This window comes from Ictidomys tridecemlineatus, chromosome 1 (genome assembly GCF_052094955.1).
Source record: "Ictidomys tridecemlineatus isolate mIctTri1 chromosome 1, mIctTri1.hap1, whole genome shotgun sequence".
In the NCBI taxonomy this organism is placed as follows: Eukaryota; Metazoa; Chordata; class Mammalia; order Rodentia; family Sciuridae; genus Ictidomys; species Ictidomys tridecemlineatus.
The window spans coordinates 115,360,330-115,382,753 of record NC_135477.1 but is presented as its reverse complement, the minus strand read 5'-3'; the positions used below and the strand labels follow the sequence as shown (position 1 = coordinate 115,382,753).

Here is a 22,424-nt window from a genome sequence, read left to right as displayed (position 1 = left end):
GTCTCAGTCTTGCTGGCCTCGAGGCTTCTTCCTTCTTTTCCTTCTTTTCTTTTTTCTCCCTGTTAACTACCTCCTGAGCTCCTTAATTTTGAAATCTTCTCTCTGTTACGCTGAGTAATTCCTCAGAGTGATCAGAATAAAGATTAAAGAATTGTCATTTAGTATCATCTGTACATCTTTGGAAGCAGTTGTAGTTTCACATGAGGGCATTTTTTCTCTTGCATGTTTTCAGGACTAAAAATATTTTTTACAGCTCCATTATGTAGCTGGCTCCAGCCTATAGGTATACTAAGATTTAGTGGAGTATTTATCCTTTGAAATAGTGCAATGGACTATTAAACATGTTCTGTATTTCTGGTTATTCTTTTAGGACAGATAAATAGAATTGACATTACTAAGGTATGTTGTGTTTTTCAAGATTTGATACATACTTCCAGATATCTTTGAAAAAAGGTTAATTCACATAGCAATTCAAAAGAATTATGTCTTTAATAAATATAATTTTAACTTCAATTTGAAAACTTTTACTTTGGGTTCTAATTCATTGATGATCTTTCTGGATGTATATGTTGTGTTTCAGAGACGTTACTGATGGTTCTAAAATTTGCAGAGCTTCAAAGTAGGATTTTAATGTGGAAAGTATTTTATCATTGATTTAAAACAAAATTTTTGAACTTTGCTCTTTTGAATTTAAATATGTTAACATCTGATTATTTGCATGTGTGGCACTACATTAATTTATGTGGTAGTGACTAAGGTTGATAAGGTGAAACTAGAGTTCCATTTTCGTATTAAAATAGCATGTCATTTTAACAACTGAAATGAAAAGCCATGGCAAATATTAGCAATTCTTGTTTCTAAAGTCAAACTCTGGTACTACTTAGAAAAAAATGCAAAGCCTTTGTTTCCTTATTTTAAGTAGAAAAAAAAATAAGAGAAGTCCACTACCTTGTGTTAATTTATTTTGATTGAAATTGTAAGTATTTTAAAATACCTTGAGTATCTCAGGTTGGTGTGGTAGGAAATGACATGGAGAAAACATGGTTAGAGATTTAGACAAATCCTACCTATTACCATTCATTTGTTCCTTGATAACTCCTTAACCTCTGTCTTCCTGTAAGAAGTTAAGATTAAAATGATTTACCTAATAAAGTGTGTGAAGTTAATTTTGTAAGTAATAGAAATTTTTTAATTAATTTCAGACTTATAGAAAAGTATCAAAAATATCCTCTTTATTTTATAGATGAAGAAACAGTCACAATTAAATAATTCAAGTTAATTGTGAATCATTTAAATCTCTGACTGACTCCAGGGCTCTTTGCTTTATATCTCACTGTTAGATGAAGGAATTCTAGCATCACAAGGATGTGTGGATTCAGAATTCTTAGTATTAATTCTGATTCTAAAATTTGTGATGGTATGAGAATGTTCCTTTGCACCATGTTGATTCCTAAGTACTGTTAAGCTATGCTATGTTCTTCATGAGAATCACTTCTGTGTCTCTTTGCAATTTATTTGTAATTTTAATAATGACACACAGGTTGACATCAACACTATTTTTGAGCTACTTTGTGTGACTATGGATGTTTCTGACTATCATGTTGAAGTTTGGATAGGATGTGGAATTCAACAGAAGCTTGTCTTTAGATAAAATAAGTTGTTTTAGAGATCCTGGGCTTATAAGATGGTAGGAGTACATCCACACAAAGTGCCCCCTAAACAACTAAAAGTGTCAGTTGTTCCAGAGGAGCTCAGAATTAGGTAGAGATTCAGAAATTACCTACAGAGAGGACAATTGAATAAATGTAATGGAATGTAGCCTCCAAGGGAGCAAGATTAAAGAGAAAAGGGTACCAAGGAAATACTTATTTCTAAATTTTGAAATACTTAGCATTTCCATGAAAAGAGAAAAAGAAGGAATATGTTTATGTCTAGGGTTTAGAAGAAAGAGATTAATACTGGAATGGAATGTATTTTTCTTCAGGGGCTTATAGTTCCTTAAAAAAATAAAATGAAGTTAGAAGCAAATTTGTTTTCAAGCTTAATAATGAAAGAGGCCTAATTCTTATCAGAGTTCAAAAAGAAACATTAATTAGAAAAGTCTGAGAAAATAAAATATTTTTAACCCAAAGTAATTAAGCAATACAAAGTGAGAGAAGAAAAAGAGGCCTTGACTAATGACGCAATTAAAATAAATGTAACAATTTTCTTCCTCATTCTCACCTACACTCAGATTGGAAACACAGAAAAGGAAGTGTAGGAAATATTTGGATGGGGAAAAGCACTGCATTTAAGCAGTCCTCAGAGTTAGCCTTGAAACACGAAAAGAAAATTTTCCTATAGGCTTTGTGCAGTGAGTGTGGAGGCTGTTGGGTAAGAGAGTGACATCTTATGCTTAGCACTTAACTTTTATGCTGGTCCTTCCTGCTCCTTATCCCACAAGATTAACATTAAAATAATTTAAGAATTTCTGCTTGCAAGAAATGCTAATATAATTATAGCCTCAGCATAAAATTTTCTAAATCATAGTTATGGGTTTTGTGTTTTTTCCCTCCAGCCTATTTGATGGCTTTGCGGATGGACTGGGAGTGGCTGAAGCTATTTCTTATGTGGATCCTCAGTTCCTCACCTATATGGCACTGGAAGAACGCTTAGCCCAGGCTATGGAGGTATTTTAGTAATTCTGATACCTATGTTGATGGGACAGAAAATGATAAAAGTCAAAGGCTTCAGGGTTTTTGTTTGTTTGTTTGTTTGTTTGTTTGTTTCAACTACTCTTAAGGAAAGGTGAAACCGGGTGCTCAGACGCCGTGGCATGTGGCTGTAATCATAGCTGCTCAGGAGGCTGAGGCAGGAGGATCTGAGTTCAAACCTCTGGCACATTCAATAATTATTAGTGTTCCTCTACTTTAGAATCACTTTAGAATTAGTGATTTCAAGAAAGACTTCTTAGAATGAAATCCACTAGAGCAATGGAGATTCCTAAATGTGAAAATACTAGGGGCTTTTGACTTTATAAAAATATATTTTAAAAATAAGTTTTTCTGGTTTAGTCAAATAATGAAAAAAGGCAAGAGAAATTTTGGCAGCAAATATGCTATACCTGTGAAAGTAGTGTGTGTGTGTGTGTGTGTGTGTGCGCGCGCGCGTACGTGTATGAGTGGAAGAAAATTTCCAAACTTTATTATGCAGCAACACAATAGTCAGAAGTCATGACACAAAAGAAAGGAAGTAATTTGTAAGATATCCTTGGAGGTCTTCCATTTCAGTTCACTAAAATGCCTTTGCATGTGTATACATGTATAAAATAGTTACACTCATACCAACATAATTAAAGAAAGAATTGTATTTTCTAAATGTAAGCAAAACATTTTCTATTCTGCAGTAAAAACTGAGAAATATTGCAATTTGAGGTACACAGGCAGAATATCAAGTGAAATTTATATATACCCATTGGCAACAAGTTGGTATTCAGTAATTGTTACAGAATGGATGAGAAAACTATTCACCTTTTTTGGGGGAAGGGGTGGTGCTAGGGGTTGAAGTCAGGGCACTGGACCACCACTGAACCACATTCCCAGCCCTATTTTGTATTTTAGGTCTCAGTGAGTTACTTAGCACTTCGCTTTTGCTGAGGCTGGCTTTGAACTTGCAATCCTTCTGTCTCAACCTCCTGAGCTGCTGGGATTACAGGCGTGCACCACCACACCCCAGCTCTGCTAAAAAATTTTAATGTTAAAAATTTATTTGTGCCGGTTGCTGTGCTACACACCCGTAATCCAGCCACTCTGGAGCCTGGGGTTCCAGGAGGGCAATGAATTTGAGACCAGTCTCAGCAATTTAGCAAGGCTCTGTCTCAATATAAAAAGGACTGTAGGTCAGTGGTAAAGTGCCTCTAGGTTCAATCCCCAATACTGGAAATAAAAGTTATTTAAATTCAGTTACAGAGGCTAGGGTTGTGGCTCAGTTGTAGAGTGCTTGCCTGGCACGTATGAGGTACTGGGTTCAATTCTCACCACCACATAAAAATAAAAATAAATAAATAAAATAAAGGTGTTGTGTTCATCTATAAATATATATATATTATATATAATAAATTATATAAAATAAATATATATATTTATATAAAATAAATAAATTGAGTTGCAAACAATAGCATCCAGATAATCAAAGATAAATAGAAATTTTGATAAACAATTCTTTAAACATCAAATTTTATTGGAAATGAATCTCTTAATGAGATGGAGGTTTTCTTCTTTTCCCATATTTGAGCATAAATTGTATTTGTTTTTCATCTTTATGAATATAGGCTTAAGAAACCTTATCACATACATAAATTGATAAGGAAGAAATTTATCATAGAATTGTCACTTGGTTCTTCTATTTGCCAAAAATCATTAACCTTCTTTACTTTTTTAAAAGCAAAAAATTGAAAGGCACCTAAAAAGATTTATTATTAAGTTGTTAAAGTTTGTTTTGAACCTGGTACTTCGGACTGCAACCCTGAATGAGTAATAGGTATGCTTTTATTTATAAAGTGGAAGAAAGAGCCAGATGTGATGGTGCAAGCCTATGATCTCAGCGATTTAGTAGGCCAAATCATGATGATTACAAGTTTGAGGCCAGCCTCTGCAACTTGCCGAGACCCTGTCTAAAAATAAAACAGAAAGAGTTGGGGTGTAGCTCAGTGTGTATAATATCCTTGGGTTCAATTCCCTGTACTGCAAAAAAAAAAAATTTTTTTAATTAAAATAAAGTGGGAGAAAGGTTAGTATAAATGGAATACGGAAACAGAAAACTAACATTATACTTTAGGTACATTGTTAGGTAGATCATTTTGAGGAAAGATTACTTGAGATGTTAATTGAAGGGCTGGGGTTATGACTCAGTGGTAGAGCACTTACTTCATATGTGTGAAGCTCTGGGTTTGATTCTCAGCACTGCATATAAAAGAATAAAATAAAAGTTTTAGAAAAGAGTCCTAGCATTAAAACTTAAAAAAGAAGAAGTTAACTTAAAATTATCCACACTTATGAACCCCTTGGAAAGTCTTAATATACTCAGAAGGGCACTCTATAGACACATAAAGAATAGGAAGATAACATGTGGAGGTTAAGAGCATGACCTTTTGACTTAGTGGGCTCTATGACCTTGGCAATTCACCTATTAACCTCTGAACTTAAAGAATCTCATCTGTAAAACAGGAATAATAAAGTCTACCTCATAGGTTACTTTGAGACTGTTATTTAGCAAAAATACTAGTATAATGGTAAGCTGTCAGGAAGTGGCTATATTCATAGGCATCTTCAAGTCATCAGTCAACCAAGTTTTAATTATCTAACAAATCTTGAATCAGTGATGTTCTTTCAAATTTGTCATTAAATCATTTGTTATAAATCTTCATATTTAAAAATTAAATTGTTTTATTCCTTTGAAATTAAATTTTGTGATTGAAGGAATATGCTACTTTAAACTTAGATATGTTGCAATTTAGGGTTTTTTGGTATAACTTTTGAAAATATACTGTACTGCCTAATGAATTATATTTTTGAATTTTTGTGAAACTTTATAACAGTGGCTATAAAATGGTCTCTTTTGCTCTTAATGCTTATAAATGATCCCAGATCATCTTATAAATATATGTCGTACCAAGGCAGTAAATAAATTTTACATATGAAATACTAGGTGTTTATTAGCACTGCAAATAGGCAGAGATTTATCAGAAAGGAATATTGAACCAATTGAAACAAGTGTGTATCAAAGTATAGTTAGCCTGGAATAACCTCCTGAAATGGAAGTCATGATAAATAGTATCCCTTCTTAGTGTTTATTTGTAGCACAGACTAGTTCTTTCAAACAGAGTCTATTTTGAGAAGTCCATAGGGAACTAGAAGACATTCCTGGTTATGGTTATGTGAGAAAGGAAGAATCAGATAACAAGGGCTTACCTTTTATTTCCTATCTCCTGATAGGAAAGTTTGATACACAGAATTATTAATTATATCAAGCTATTAGAGCTGAATGTGATAGTGCACACCTGTAATCCCAGCAACTGGGGGAAAGTGAAACAGGAGGATTCCAAGTTCTAGGACAGCCTCAGCAACCTAGCACCCTTCAATCCTCAGCAAGGAAAAAAAAAAGTAACAAGGAATTGGCTAATAAGAAATAAAGATAATTATTTTAAAAAACATAGGAAAAGTACATAAAAGGAGCAGCTGCCACCTGTCCAGCTAAGATAGAACACCCAAGGAAGAGTTCCCCTTCCACCCCAGAGCTGAGATCCCAGTCTTGATGGAAATGGCACAGCTGGGCTCATTGGATGGCAGAGCAGTCACTGTGGTGCCGTGCTGGCAGAGCTTTCTGGAAAACTATCCTCTGCAACTTGCTGGAAGTCATCCCTCTGGGGTGCCAGGGAAAGCTATTCATAGGAAGGTGTCCAATTGTAAAACACTTGTGCTGCAGAACTGTCCAAGGTTGATGCTAGGGGAAATTGCTGGTCAAATGAATTAAAGAGCTGGCCACTGGAGAAGCTACATACCCTAAGGGAATCAGTGCTAGAGAAAACCATGACTGCCACAGAAACCTGTCAAGCAAGCACACCAGGCTCAAAAGCAAAGTCCTGTTTCTCCTGAACTGTAGTTTCAGCATTCTTTGTGAACAAAGCTTAGCATCACACCATCTGTTAGAAAGGAAAATATTGAAATGGCCCAGATCCATTTTTACAAAGCTGACAAAAATTGTGAATTTGGATTTGAGGAACAATAATCCAGTAAATGTAGCAGTCCATTATTTTAACTATTTGGTTTCCATGTATATTTTTCTGCTCGCATTTGAGCTCTCATCCAACAATACAGCTATGTTGTTACCTAACAAGGTATAATAATTCTTTCAAATAAAGTTTTTACCCTTTTCCCAAAATGAACCAGATGCACAGTTTCAAAATCATCAAAACTATTAGTTGTGTTAATCTCACCACAAATTAAGTCACTCTGAATATTCTCTCATGTAAAGACTAAATTGCAAAGTTATTTTCTAACAACTGCTATATGAAGTAGAAATGGGAAGAAAGAAAAAGAAAATGGCTACCACATAAGCATCCAAAAAACAAATAGATAGAAAACATGTAAAGCTACTAGTGTCTTTCTCTGTATTTGGTCATGAGGTCATTAATTGGTAGTTATGGCTTCCTTCTTCAATAATCCATTTTATATTTTACATGCCTTCACCAAGTCCTCAGCTAATTAGAAATGATTTACTTGGTAGAATGACCCTAATCTACATTTTTAAAGTGTTTTAGAACCCAAATTGTCTTTCCCTTTTCTAGTTGCTGTAGTTTTTTATTAACTCTATCAGTGGACATGGAAGAACTAAGAGACGTACACTCCAAATGAAATTATCAGAGTTTTCAAACCAGTGATCAGAATGACAGCCATTCAAGATCATCACTTTCATCTGAGTTCAACCAGATCTCCTCATTTCAAGATTCAGAATCCCATTTTGTTTGAATGTCTGTCAGTTTGTTTTTGCAGTGCTGGGTATTGAACACAAGGCCCTTACACATGCCAGGCAAGCACTGTACCATCGAGCTACTTCTCCAGACCCAGAATCCCATTCTTTTTTTTTTTTTTTTTTTTTTTTTGGTACCAGGGATTGAACTCAAGGGTACTCGATCACTGAGCCACATCCCCAGCCCCATTTTGTACTTTTTAAATTTAGAGACAAAGTCTCACTGAGTTGCTTAGCGCCTTGCAGTTGCTGAGGCTGGCTTTGAACTGTGGTCCTTCTGTCTCAGCCTCCCAAGCCTCTGGGATTACAGGCGTTTGCCACCATGTCCACCCCTCACCCAGAGTCCCATTCTTTAACCAGTCAGTGATACAAGTTTTGAGGAAATACAGAATTTTGCTCTCATTTTAAGTTAACTATCTGCACAAATAGTTTGCCTTTGATTTTTGAAAAGTAAGAGCTTCTTCTTAAGGCTGTCATGGAACCTCTAGTTCCTATAGTGTCTTAAGCTGCGAGTTAACAGACCTGAGTTTGTGATTTTCTCTATAAATGCACAGGCTCTCAAAGCAATCCATCCCCATATCAGAATTTTTATTGAGCTCATTACTGCCATAAGGTCAGGTGTAGCAGTTACTGGGCTCCAAAGACACTGGCTTCAGTTAACACTTCATCACAGTGAACCACAATGATAGCTTGATTAATTGTGATGGCACTATAGAGCTTAGGTTAATACCATCCCATTCCCCTGGAAGTAAAGTCAGCACTGGACTCAACCCCAGACCAGCAGCCCAAGCAAAACAATCCAAAAATCTTATTCTTGCATGTATGTGTCCTCGACCACCCCCAATAATACCAAAATCTGTGTCATTGTGGTATCAGTCACAAGAGAGAAAATAATAGTTTGAACAGGGAAAGTTTAAAATAAACTATTATCACCTCCAATTGGAGATTATGGATCACCTTATTATTAAGATTAGAATAAAGTAGTGAACTCTAAAGAATATAGAAATATGGGCTGAGGTGGTTGGTGGATCAGCGGTAGAGCCCTTGCGTAACATGAGTGAGGTACTGGGTTCAATCTTCAGCACCACATAAAAATAAATAAATAAAATAAAGGTATTGTGTCCAACTACAACTAAAGAAAAAATATATTTTTAAAAAAGAATATAGAAATAGCAGACTTAAAGAATAATTTTCAAGCTAAGATGGAGTATTCTTCGTCTCCATCCCAAAGCTGAGATCCGGACATTGCCGGGGAGGACATGACCGCAGTGGAACTTTGCTGGGTTTCTGCCCTCTGGGATTCCTGAGAAGCTATTCACAGGGCAGTGATTCACTGGAAACACTTTCTACAAAACCACCTAGGATGAATGCCAGGAAGCTGATGCCACCTTATACTGCAGTAGCTAGGCACTAAAGGAACCTGGTGCTCTGTGCACAGGGAAGCCTCGCACACTGGGATTCTGCCCAACAGGCTAAAGGGAACCACAGTGCAAAAGTCATTTCCTTTTGTGATCTCTCCCTAGCACTCTTCACGGACAAAACTTAAGATCATGCTAGCTGACAAAGGGAAAATACTTGAAAGGTCCAGATTTATTTTTAAAGCGGGGGTGGGGGGGTGAATTTGGAGCTGTGGGGCAATAATCCAGATACTGGCACGTGTTTTTTCTTTCTGCACTGCCTCTGCAAATCCAGAGTAAAATTTGGTGTTTGGTATTATTAATTATGTTCATAAACTTATGATGAACCTTTTTGCTTTTTCCTTTTTTAATTCTGATTTTGATTTAGGCTTGGCCCTATCCTCTATTTTAAGTCTATACAATATCTATAGAAATATCTATGCTAAATCCTTAGGCATATATAAAAGATCATGTTTACCAACTAAAAGACTACAGTGTTATCAGACATAATTCTTTTTCTACAAAGAAAAAACAGCTTTTTTTGGCGGGGGGGTGGTGGTACCAAGGATTGAACTCAGGGGCACTCAACCACTGAGCCACATCCCCAGCCCTATTTTGTAGTTTATTTAGAGACGGAGTCTCACTGAGTTGCTTAGTACCTCGCAGTTGCTGGGGCTGGCTTTTCAAGACTGAATAATATTCTGCTGAATATACATATATCACATTTTGTGTATCCATTAACCAATCAATAGACAGGTTGCTCCTCCTACCTTTTGATCTTGTGAGTAATGCTTCAGTGAACATAATTGTAAAAATATTCATTTCCGTCTCTGCTTTCAGTTATTTTGGGTATATACCCAGAAGTGGAATTGCTGTATTAAACTAGACTAATGCTAAGGTCTTTTATGACTCTGAAGCCTTATGATGCTATAATTAGGATATAATAGAAACAAGTAATTATTTAAATGTATAATATTAATTATTTGAATATGGTAGCAATTCAGAAGGAAGATAACCAGTATGGTTTGGGACCACTGACATAGACTTCCTAAAAGAGACAGGACTTTACCCAGTCCTTGAGGAACTGATGGGACTTAAACCTGGTACATAAAGTACCAGGCAGAGGAAGCTGCATGTGCACTAAGAACTTGTATTTATACAAGCAGCAGGTAAAATATAAAGGTCTTAACTGCCGTTCTGGTCTAATGGAACTCAAAAGAATGAGAATAACTCATGATAGATGGTCATATGATCTATTGTTCTTTCCATCCTTCCTAATACGTTTATCTTTCATGAAATGAACCTTTTTTTAAGTGTTTACTTTCTTCATAGTGTTCATCCCACACAGGAAGCTGTAAATTGGAAGACATAACCACTCCTCTGAAAATATAATTGTAATGGGCAATTAATTAAATGATTATTGGGACAAATTATATTTTTACTCATGAGAAGTAGGGCTTTGCATACGTGTGTGTGTGTGTGTGCGTGAGAAAATGTTTTGGTTTAATAGTGATGATGGTAGTTTCTTTTGGAAAGAGGCAAAGGACTGAACAAAGGAAACAGAAAAAGAATATGGTAAATATAATTTTGTAAAATACCTTAATAATAGTTTTCTAATACTGTTTTAAAGTATTTTCTAACAGAACTGTAACTTTTCTTTTTCAGACTGCACTGGCACATTTAGAGTCTCTGGCAGTGGATGTTGAGGTTGCCAATCCACCAGCCAGTAAGGAAAGCATTGATGGTCTTCCAGAAACCCTTGTTCTTGAAGATCACACTGGTAAGGGCAAAGTTGATCTCAAGTATTGAATGATACATGCTGCATATTTAAGTATATTTTCAGTGCACTAGAAGATGAAACACTTGACTATTAGAATCCATCATCTGATTTTCTGTTGAAATCAGATGCTGACAAACTTTCACCTAATAGAATATTTTTAATTATAACATGATGGACTGAGACAAATGTTCCCCAGTCAAATTTTCTACAAAAGCGATGTTTATTAAATGCCAAATTGTCATGTATGCAGAAACACATGTTTGCCAATTAATCGATCCAAGTCTACTTCTTTTGTATCATCTGTGAGTCAATATGTTGATTTATACTTTTATTAAAATTGAACTTTATGTGATTGATAGAACTAAATTGTTTATGTTTTCAGCTATTGGTCAGGAACAATGCTGTCCAATCTGTTGCAGTGAGTATATTAAGGATGATATAGCAACAGAGTTGCCCTGTCACCATTTCTTTCACAAGCCTTGTGTCTCAATTTGGCTACAGAAGGTAAGTTTTAAATCTGCTTTTTAAAAATTAATGTTTAATAGTGTCTCCTACGCATTAATGATGATAATAGGCTCTTTTAAGCCTGTTTTATTTAGCTATGAAATAAATATTTATTTATTTTGAAATATAGCTGGGTGCAGTGGCACATACTTCTAATCCTCTCAACTCAAGAGGCTTAGGCAAGAAGTTTGCAAGTTCAAGGCCAGCCTCAGCAACTTAATGAGGCCTCAAGCAACTTAATAAGACCTTGTCTCTAAATTAAAAATAAAAAGGGCTGAGGATGTGACTCATTGGTTAAGTGCCCCTAGGTTCAATCTCTGGTACAAAAATAAAAGCAAGACAGTATTTCAGGGTTAAAGAGTGGTTGTCTTTAATGATTACAGATTAGGAATAATAAAGAACTATTTTGCTTTACTAATATCTTAAAAAATAGCATTGAAAAATAGCAAGAAAACACAGTAACAATATATTTTTAATTAAAATCCTGAATTTGATATTTTAAAAAGTATCTCAAGGAAGTAAGTCTTTGACACCACTCAAGGTGTAGTGCAACAATAAACAAGTATCCTGCTAATGTAGATTGGTGTTTCCAAAAATAATGTGAGAGTTTTGTTTGTTTGTTTGTTTGTTTGTTTTGGTACCAGGGATTGAACTCAGAGGCACTCAACCACTGAGACACATCCCCAGCCATATTTTGTATCTTATTTAGAAACAGGGTCTCACTGAGTTGCTTAGCACTTCATTTTTGCTGAGGCTGGCTTTGAACTCTCAATCCTCAGCCTCTCAACCCTCTGGGACTACAGGCATGGGCCACTGTACCCAGCAATGTAAGAGATTTTTAATAACCTACCAAGTACCTCCTATTCTGTTTTTTATACACTGTCCTTCAATACTTATCTAATAATTTTTAAATGTATTTACTTAAGTCTTCTGTCATCTCTGTTTTATACAAAGGATATTTACCATCTCAATAGGAATTCCCAAATTACCTTTCCTAGTTCGTTTACTTATGGTTTTAACTCCCTCTCTTTTTGATAACTACTTTTTTCTTTTCTGTTCCATTTTTTTCCTCCCCTCTTCTTCCTGCCTTCTTTCTTCTTTCCTTTCCCTTTCTTTGCTGTCTTCCCCGCCCCCCGCACCCATATGACCACTTCATTTTCTCGAAACTAAAATCCAACATAGAAATGTTCATTATTTCTTTATGAATCAAATATATCTTTTTTTTTTTGTATCAGGGATTGAACTCAGGGGCACATCCCCAGACCTATTTTGTATTTTATTTAGAGATAGAGTTTCACTGAGTTGCTTAGCACCTCATTTTTGCTGAGGCTGGCTTTGAACTCCTAATTCTCCTGTCTCAGCCTTCCGAGCTGCTGGCATTACAGGAGTGTGCCACCATGCCCAGCTCACATGCATCATTTAATTGGTGCCATTAGCTCCTGGTCTATGTCTATAAGCATACCAAATTTGTATTATTTAGTTTTGTATTCTTTTATAAAATGTTATTTGCACATTTTTCTATTTGCTACAATCTCTTATGTTCTCCTGCTCAATTCTACCTTTCTTCCTCACTACTGTTCCTGCTCCCCAAATAACTGGTGTTCCCATCCATTGATGTATATATCCACACTTTTTCCAAGTTGCTTAAACCCTTTCACTAATATTTGTAGTACTGATGTCTTTTTAAACTTTTTATTATTTTTAATAGTACATGCTATTTTTTCTGTTTATTATTTTGCATATTCTTCAGTATTTTTTTTCTATTTGACTTCTCAGATAGTTTTATCCATTTGCTTCTTATCTCCAAAAAAGAATTCACTTTAGGTTGCTAATTGTGATTACGTTAAATTTATGTGTTATTTTAGAGAATTGCTCTAGAATGCTTTTAGAGTTAGGTTGATGGAACACAAACATGTTTATGAGCTATAATGCTCATTTGAGTTAAAGTCAAAGTTATATAATTGATTACTGCCAAATTTTTTTTCTAATTTCTTAACATTTGTTAAATGGTAATTATGATGATATATATATCACATAATATGAGAACTAAATGAGATAATCCATAGTGCCTGGAATGTGGTGAATGGTCAGTAAATGTTAAAAAAAAAATCTTATCAGATCAAAGCTGTAATTAAAAATTAGAGATGGCTTTACTAACAAAAGCACAAATATAAACTTAATTTATGATACAACTTTCAAAAACAGCACTTTACCAACATGATTGCTATTTGGTATGTATTGCCTGTGTGGTGATCAAGAGTGTTTCAACTCTCATAAGATTTCCTGCCTTCAGAATTGAGGCATGATCTTGGATTCAGAATTATTTGTAAAATATTGTTTTCTTTGATCTCTTCCCTCCCTGAGAATGTAATATGGGAACTAGAATGCTAGGTGATTTTTCTTAACCAGTTTATTTGGCATTATGTTGATACAGCCTAGATGACTGAACTAACACAATAAATCCACTTTTCTAGGGCTTTTATAATGGTTGAAGTAAATAATTCATAGTGAATTGATATAGTACCTGGAAAAATAGCAGTAAAGTTAGTGGTAATTAAAACCAGAATTAAATAGAAAAGAACTACTAAAACGGAATGCCTATGGTGGTAGTGGTAGTAGTAGATGTTATTAAAATTAGTGGGAGGGGCTGAGGTTGTGGCTTAGTGGTAGAGCATTTGCCTCGCATGTGTGAGGCAATAAGTTTGATTCTCAACACCACATGTAAACAAATAAAGGTCCATCAATAACTAATAAAATATTTCTTAAAAAATTAGTGGGAAAGAACAAAATGGAGAGCCATCAAGTGTTGAGTATGCTTTTATATCTGTGAGGTCCATTCTCTCATTCATTTCCACCCCCACATAGTAGATCTTCAATCCATGTTGGCTTAACTACTATGGTAATTACCTACTTTGTGTCCATATCTCCTTTCAACATATTACCTAGCTCTGATCATATTGCTTCCCTACCCAAAAAAGAGTAGGGGAAGATGTTGGGATTGAGATTGATTTTTGGTCACCTGTGGAATAATTTGTTTTGGCTTTCTTGAAAACACCTCTGGGTTCAATTCCCAGTCTTTTATGACCTCACCCCCAACTTCTGTCTTATAATTTACTTATTCGCATGTTTCTGTGCATTTATTTTTGAAGCCTGTTGTGATCATCCATCTATACCATCTAATAGATTATCTAAGTAGATACAGCTGAAATGCCACCTTTTCTATTTTTAACATAACCTTTCTTTAAATTCCCATGATAGATTCAGAGGCTTGAGAAGGATCAGTGTTCCGTGCGCCTGCTGTGATTCAGGCACTGCTAGATGATTCACCTATATTGTCACATTTAATCCTCATAACTACCTGAGGACATACTGGTATCCATGTTCCCATTTTCGGTGATCATTACTTATTCAATGTTACACAATTGGTATGTGGTTGACCTCATCTGCACTCGTGTGTCTGACTCTAAAATGTTACTAATAGGGCCCAATCTGTTTGATAAATAAATGTTCACAGAATTGAATTTGTAAATTGTAAATATACCTGGAACTGTTCTTAATTTTGTCATAACCCAAGATAATGTCCTATTGAGTCTCTGTAGTAAGGAGACTGCTTAATGAAAAGCCTTTCCCAGTTCCCCCCAGAAAGAAGGTTCCTAAGATACAGTTTTCTGTCACCTTCAACAGCATGATATCTTCATCCTTCCTTCTGTCTAGATTTCTTTGGGAAAAATACCAGATTTGCAAGGAATGATCTGGCATCTAATGACTTATCTCTAGTATAAAGACATCTCCTTCCTTCCCTCATTCCCAGGTCTGCCAGTTGAATTACTTTGTCATATAAAAGGCATCTAATGCCAGGCATAGTAGCATACTCTATAATCCCAGTGACTCAAGAGGTTGAGGCAGAAGGATTGCAAGTTTCAAGGGCAGCCTCAACAACTTGGCAAGGCCCTAAGGTTTTTAAGTGAGACTCTGTCTCAAAAGATTAAAAGGTCTGGGAATGTGGCTTAATGGTAAAACACCTGTGGGTTCAATTCCCAGTACCAAAAAAAAAGAGGAAGAAGAAGAAGTCATTTAACTCCAGTTCTTTTCATAAAGGTATTAACATGCCTTCTAAGAAAGGTCTGAGGTCCATCTTTATATATATCTACATATATAAAGATATTATATATAAACTCTCTATATATGAAAAGTCTGGAGTAATAAATTGGATAAGTATGTGTATGGTTTCTTTAATATTTGCATAATAGATGAAATAATAATAATTTAGTTCAGATCATTATTGAGTTAAATGCTGACTTCCATGAGGAAATGCTCTATGATCCTTTGCTCACTTTTTACCAATCATGCTTCAGTGCCAAGCATGGAGACTCTTAATTAAAACGTACTAAATAAGAAGTGAATTTCTCTTTACTGGGGATTGAACCCAGGGCATTGAGCATACTAGGCAAGTGCTCTACCACAGAGCTACATTCTCAACCCTTGGTGAACTCTCTGAAAAGTATAGACATAATCATAAGACGTTTCTCCCTCAAAGAAATTACGGTCTGATAGGGTGCAGAAGAAATAACATTAAAAATTTGTCCTTTTGTATTGTGTGGTTTTTAAGTTTATTTGGTTTTATTTTTCAGATATTTGATTTGTTATTAGGATAATGAAACTATCTTTTTTTCTATTTAGATACTTATGTGGCAGTTAAGATGTTTCTGGTGGTTGTTAACTTGTTTTTTTCCCTCCAGTCGGGAACATGCCCTGTGTGCCGCCGTCATTTCCCACCTGCAGTTATCGAAGCATCTGCACCTGCTTCCTCCGAGCCTGATCCTGATGCCCCACCTTCAAATGACAGTACTGCAGAAGCCCCCTAAACCTTATCGGTTGAAATGAGATCAGTCTATCAAAGTTAATCTGCAAATTCCTTCTAAATCTGATGTGCAAATAATTATATATAAATATATTGAAAATGCTATATATAGTATATGCCATAGTTTAGAAAGAGGATATTAACCTTTCTAAACTGAATTTAGGTTTGCAGAAAGTACTAAACATTTTCAAGCTGAATGTTAAAGCAGTGCATCCATTTTCTTTAGTTGAATATGTTGGTATTAATTGTAAAGTCAGGCTTATCAGTTAACTCCGAAAGAAATAGTCATCTATGTGGCACACATTAATGATTTTGTCAAAAATTCTGCCACTAAGAGATTATAGCTAAGCTCTCCTATTTGCATCAAATGTGAAAACTGTGATCAGAGCAGTAGTAAAATTTGGTTTCATTGGAAATAAATTGAATTCTAAAGCATGCTTTTTCATTGGTCCCTTTGCTTTTGCTCCAACAAAACCTCTTGGTTCATAATACTGGAAAGCTTTTAAGAAAGGTGTCTACTTTTTCATCTTTGCTTACAATTAGGACTTTTCAGAATGCCATACAAAAGCCAAAATTTTGACCAGAATATCACAAAATTTTAAAATCTTAGATGTATATCCCCTGAAATGGTTCGGTAATAAAATAAATTATTTAATAAATAGTAGATGTACCTAAAGGTTGGTAATGCATATGAAGAATCTGGTGTGCTCTGTGCTTGGTACAGTGAGGTAAATTAGAAGACTATATGCAACCCTTTTTAAGCTGATAGCCAACCTTTTGCTATTGGTTAAAATTATACCTGAAAGTCCAAAATACTATTGGCACATTTGTTTAATAAACATTGGATATAGTTAAGGTAATTTTGGAAGGTCTAAAAATCAGACAGGATCATCTTTGTAATTATATAACCCTAACCAAAATGACACAGCTTATCCTTTAGGTGATCGCATGCATTAGGCAAGTTTGTACAAACATAAGCCTTATATTTAACTTAAAGATGTGACTTAATATCAACACCAGAGAACGATGGCTTTTAGAATATCACATTTGAGCAAGTAAAATAGCAAAGCACATAGTTAGTGTACATCCATCCAGGTGGTCCATCGATAATTTAATTTGAAGAATATTTATATGGCTTCCCAATTACATTTTGTGTAATTTCTCTTGAGTATTTATATTCTGTCTCTTTTTGCCATTCTTTAAATGAATTTTTCACTGTTGGCACATTTGAGGCTTAAATATAAGGAACATAACACTTGCATTCTAATTTTTGCATATATTGTAAATGTGTCTGGTATTTACAGCAAAATACTGTGTATCCTTTTATGGGTAAAACAAAAGTGAACATTGCATGCATGTAATGTGGTGAATTTGTAATTTAGGGGTTCTTTGGGGCTTCTGTGACTTTGGAAATGCTTACATTCAGGCCTTAATGTTGCATTAGCTAGCATGTTTTCCTGCAGATGTATATAGTCACTGTTGTATAAACTAATCTTTGCTTGTTTTCTACTCTGTGATCTTTCCATACCATATTTCATTGATGATCAGTTAGTGTCAAGGAGTCAAATCAGATTACAATTAATTCTCATGTGTATATTGTGGAAATTTGTGACTGTTGTGATTTTTTTGTTTGTCTGTTTCTTTTCAAGTAGTGTTGATCAGTTGTGACACTTACTGGTTAAACTTACATTGTTACAGATCTATCTGTAATAAGCCATCCATTATATTTAGGCAGTATTAAGGGACCTTGGTTTTCTTCTCCTACATAGCAGCTGTCCCAAAGAAAATATTTCTTCTCTGCCTGTTAAGATTTAGCTAGTATCTGCCAGTTGTTAAGAGGTTTTGGTTCCAAACTCAACCACCAATGTTGAGAGCTGACTTTAGATAGCTGTTGTACTTTTTGCTTTCCATCTGTTACTGTCCTTCATTGTTGGCTCCCTACTATCTATAACAGCTGCTATGAGGGGAAAAAGTTAGTTTAAATTTTTTTAAAAAGAAAGTTGAAGTTTTAGGATTTCATAACAAGCCAGTATAAGCTGAGGCTGACTAGTTCAGACCCCAAAATATTATTTGATCTTATCTTGGATCCTTTTGAAAAAGTTAAGAATATATGAAGGTAAATTAGAAAGAAGTATGAATATTATTAATAAAATATTGTTTATCTTATTTCTCTATTTTATGTTGTGACTTGACCTAATAATTTTATTTTTTGAACATTTTCTTATTTCTTATAATATGAATGCTGATATTTAAAGTTAGATTTATGTGGTTTTCTTTTGTGTTTCTTAATTGTTTATCTCTGAGCTAACTAACTCTTAAGGTTATTTGTGATCTGGATTTATATATATGCTGTTAAATATATATGAACTGTTTAAATGGAATGCAAGTTTTTCAAAAGCCCAGGTCTAAATGTAATGATTGGTTTATTGTTCTACAACCCCAGCCCATCATCTTCCGTGTAAATCATAAACAATAAACAGGATATACTTGGTGGTCATTTCTAATATTTAATTGTGTAATCGTGTCACTTCTATAACATAACCCCTGAAGGGATTAATAGCAAGAACACAACTAATAAGGAAGTCTAGAATAGGCTCCCATCACAGGATTTTTTAATTCCTTAATCTATAATCTGAGAAGGACTGCCAAGAATTTACTGAAGTAGTAGGTGGACTAATGTTTCCCAGGAGACTCTGAAGGAGTAGTCGCCCTCTCCTCCCTAATGTTCTGGGCAGTTCTGTAGGTTCCAGTAGAGCCTGGTTTCACATCAACTCAGGACTGCCAAAACTCTCAAAGTTCAGGATGGGGGTCCACCTTGTTTATTATCTTTCTCTAGCTTGTGGTTTACAGAGGGTTCAGAGACTTCATGCGTTTCAGCAGGGTCAGTTTGGGTGCTGATTATGTCCACCTTATTAGACAAAAACTAATAGTTTTGTTTAGAAAGTTTAGAATTCTGATTTTCCCCTGGCAGAATAAATGGGCTAGGAAAATATTATCCAGAGCTATTAATGGCAATGGTACCCCTCTGCTATCGTGCCACAGTCCTCTGGTGATTATAATGTTTATCCAGCCATTGCAGGATGGAGTTACTTGGCACCTACAAGGGATGGGTTTCATTGTTAGAAGAGTGTCACCTAGCTGAGCACGGTGTCACACACCTATAATGCCAGCACCTTGGGAGGCTTAGGTAGGAGGATCGCGAGTTCAAAGCCACCCTCAGCCACTTAGCAAAGCCCTAAGCAACTCAGTGTCTCAAAATAAAAAAAAATTTTAGCCAGGCCCAGTGGTGCATGCCTATAATCCTAGTGGCTCAGGAGGCTGAGGCAGGAGAGTTCAAAGCTAGCTTCAGCAAAAGAGAAGTGCTAAGCAACTCACTAAGGCCCTGTCTCTAAATAAAATACAAAATAGGGCTGGTTCAGTGGTTGAGTTCAGTGGTTGAGTTCAATCCCTGGTACAAAAAAATAAATAAAATTTTAAAATGGGCTACAGATGTGACTTAGTGGTTAAGCACCCCTGTGTATCAAAAAGAAGAGGAGTGTCACCCAGATTTCTCTGTAAATAGCATACTTATTAAATTAGAAAAGTTGTGTCTCTTGTGTGACCACTTCTTCATATCCTCCCTCAAGCCTCACACTTTTCTGGAATCTTACATGATACCTATTCCAGACCAGCATGGTGTTGGCTCTTTCGATCCCTCTCTTAAAATGTGTTGCTCAGAACTAAACACAATTCTGTAACTCCACTAGAACAGGGTTCAGGGCCATTATTCCCAACTTCAAAATGATTCTCTGTGGCTGTCATGTTGTTGTTATTAAGCAAGCATATCACATGGTTGTCTCTTGCTAAAAAACTTCAAAGGCATTGCTAGTAAACCAATGTCCTCTCCTAATCTTTACTGACATAATTTTTTTCTTATCCTAATTGAAGGATGACATTCATCCTTACTAAATTAACTTGTAAAGGTCCTTGTGAATTCTGATTCTTTCTTTTAGTCTTGTGTCAGTTCCAATTTTGACCAAGGATGCTTTAAATACTTAGTGGCTTTGTCCAGATTATGTAAAATTATTGAGTCAAACAGGGTAGAATACAAACCCTCTTCAGAATGCCACTGTAGACTGTTCTCTAGATGATCTATTAGTACTTCTGGTACAGTTGTTAAAGCAAATACCAATCACTTCGTGCACCCTATTTTTTTTTTCTTTTCTAAGGACATCATAAAAATTTTGTCTTGTTTTAGCAGTCACATGCACTGTCTTTGGAAATAGCTTAATCTGTTGGTATATTAAGTTAAGGAGGGAAATGTAGTCTGCCGGAAATGCCTCATCCTTAGGAAAACACACTACCTCCTTTTCCAACTGCTTACATGACCTCTGTTTAATAATCTGCCTTAGAACTTGGTAAGTGATCAAAGTCAAGCTCATCTAATAGATTTTTGGATCCTCATCCCTCCCTCCCAAAATTGTATTTGAAATATGAACTTGATAAGTCACGTAATTATTCAATGTCTATTTTTGCCTATAAAATAATGAATATAAATTACAGATTAAGTTATACTATTTGAGAAAATGTTTCTTCTTGGGGAAATATACTTGTTTTTGTCACTGTTTTTAACAACGCCTTTTGGAAATGGGTGAACATTTCAAATGTAAATCCTTAAAAGCATCTTAATTACCTCAGGTGTTCTGAAATTTTGACAGGGAAACTTTATTAAAGTAAACCAAATACAGTTTAATTTTCTTAATATTGATTTTATTAAAAAGCTATATACTAGCCAGGCATGGTGGCACAGGCCTATAATCCCAGCAGTTTGGGAAGGAGAGACAGGAGGATCTTGAGTTTAAAGCCAGCCTCAGCAATAGTGAGGTGCCAAGCAACTCAGGGAGACCCTGTCTCTAATAAAATACAAAATAAGGCTGGAGATTTGGCTCAGTGGTTGACTGCCTCTGAGTTCAATCCCTGGTACCCCACCCCTCGAACTCCCCACCCCCAGAAAAAAAAAGACTGTATACTTAGCTAACAAACTTACTGATAGGAAAGAATATGGCAATTTGCGCCATCCTTTTTTTTTTTTTTTTTTTCCTGGGAATTGTGCCCAGGACACTTTACCACTAAGCTGTCCCCATATCTTCTTTCATTTTTATTTTTTATTTTTGAGACTGTATCTTGCTAAGGTGCTGAGGCTGGCCTTGAACTTGTGGTCCTTCTACCTCAGTCCCTCAGCTTCCTGGGATTATAGGCATGTGCCACCATGCCCGGCTTCCATCTGATATTCTTAGCTTATTATCAATATACAGTTTTTGTAGTGAAAATTGGCAGGAAGAGACCTTTATCTTTTTAGAATGATATGACCTCATATTTATTGTCAAAGAAATTTTGCTGGCCACTATGATTCTTTTTTTTATTATAGTGGCACTTTTCTTTGGGGTTAATTTTTAAGATGCATTGATACAAAATATGAGTAATTCCTGTTTATAAAGTATTTATTAGACTTTGTGTTAAGCTCTCTGCCTTAGCTAATGTTTATAATAAGTCCATAGAGTTGGTTGTATTGTCCCAACTTCACACCTTCACACACACACACACACACACACACACACACACACACACACACACACACACTAAGTTCCAGAGATGATGGAAGACCCCTGCAGAAGAGCCTAAGGGTTCTTCCTACTTCGTATCACCTTTCTAAGTAGGAGCAGCCTCTGGTCAGTATTATTATTTAAGTTAGTTGTTTGAAATGCAGTCTGAGTTTTTCAAATGGGAAAAATCAAGATGTATTCAAAATTCTGGAAAATACTTTGTTTTGCTCTTCTGGATTGTAGTCAGCCTTCCATATCCTTTTATCTATGGGTTCTAAATTCATAGAGTCAAACAACTGCAGATGAAAAATATTCTTTCAGGTGTCTAGTAAACATGTAAAGGTTTTCTTTTCACCATTCCCTAAACAATACAGTATAACAACAATTTACATAGCATTTACAATGTATTAGGTATCATAGGTAGTCTAGAGATGATTTAAAGTAGGGTACATGGGAGAATTATGTTAGTTACATGCAAGTACTTCTGTGTGTTATACAAGAGACTTGAGCATCTGCAGATTTTGTCATGCACAGAGATCCTGGAACCAATCTCCTGTTACAGTGTTCTAGACATTTTTGTCTAGAATAAAATGATGCCCAAAAATTTTACCATAGTTCTAGTTAGTTAAATTTCTTATTTTGATAAGAAAAGAATTTCCTACCTTTGCCTGATAATTTGGGATTCTTAAATTACTCAGCAGACTGTCTCTGACCCAAGAGTTGTGTTGCAGCATCCTGTTGCCTGTGCAGCCAACAAAACCCAATTAATACAGACATAGTAAACCTACCTCTGG

At 35.4% G+C, this 22,424-nt stretch overlaps 1 protein-coding gene across 1 annotated transcript in view; it reads left to right on the top strand.

Annotated features, from left to right (window-relative positions):
- Pja2 (praja ring finger ubiquitin ligase 2) overlaps positions 1-18,554 on the top strand; it is a 70,803-nt gene extending 52,249 nt beyond the window's left edge. Inside the window, exons 7-10 of the mRNA XM_005327221.3 lie at positions 2,558-2,669; positions 10,569-10,683; positions 11,066-11,187; positions 15,927-18,554. Coding sequence (XP_005327278.2) covers positions 2,558-2,669; positions 10,569-10,683; positions 11,066-11,187; positions 15,927-16,052 — 475 coding nt within the window. The 3' untranslated portion in view covers positions 16,053-18,554. The remainder of the gene's footprint in view (positions 1-2,557; positions 2,670-10,568; positions 10,684-11,065; positions 11,188-15,926) is intronic.
- The last annotated feature ends 3,870 nt before the right edge of the window (positions 18,555-22,424 follow it).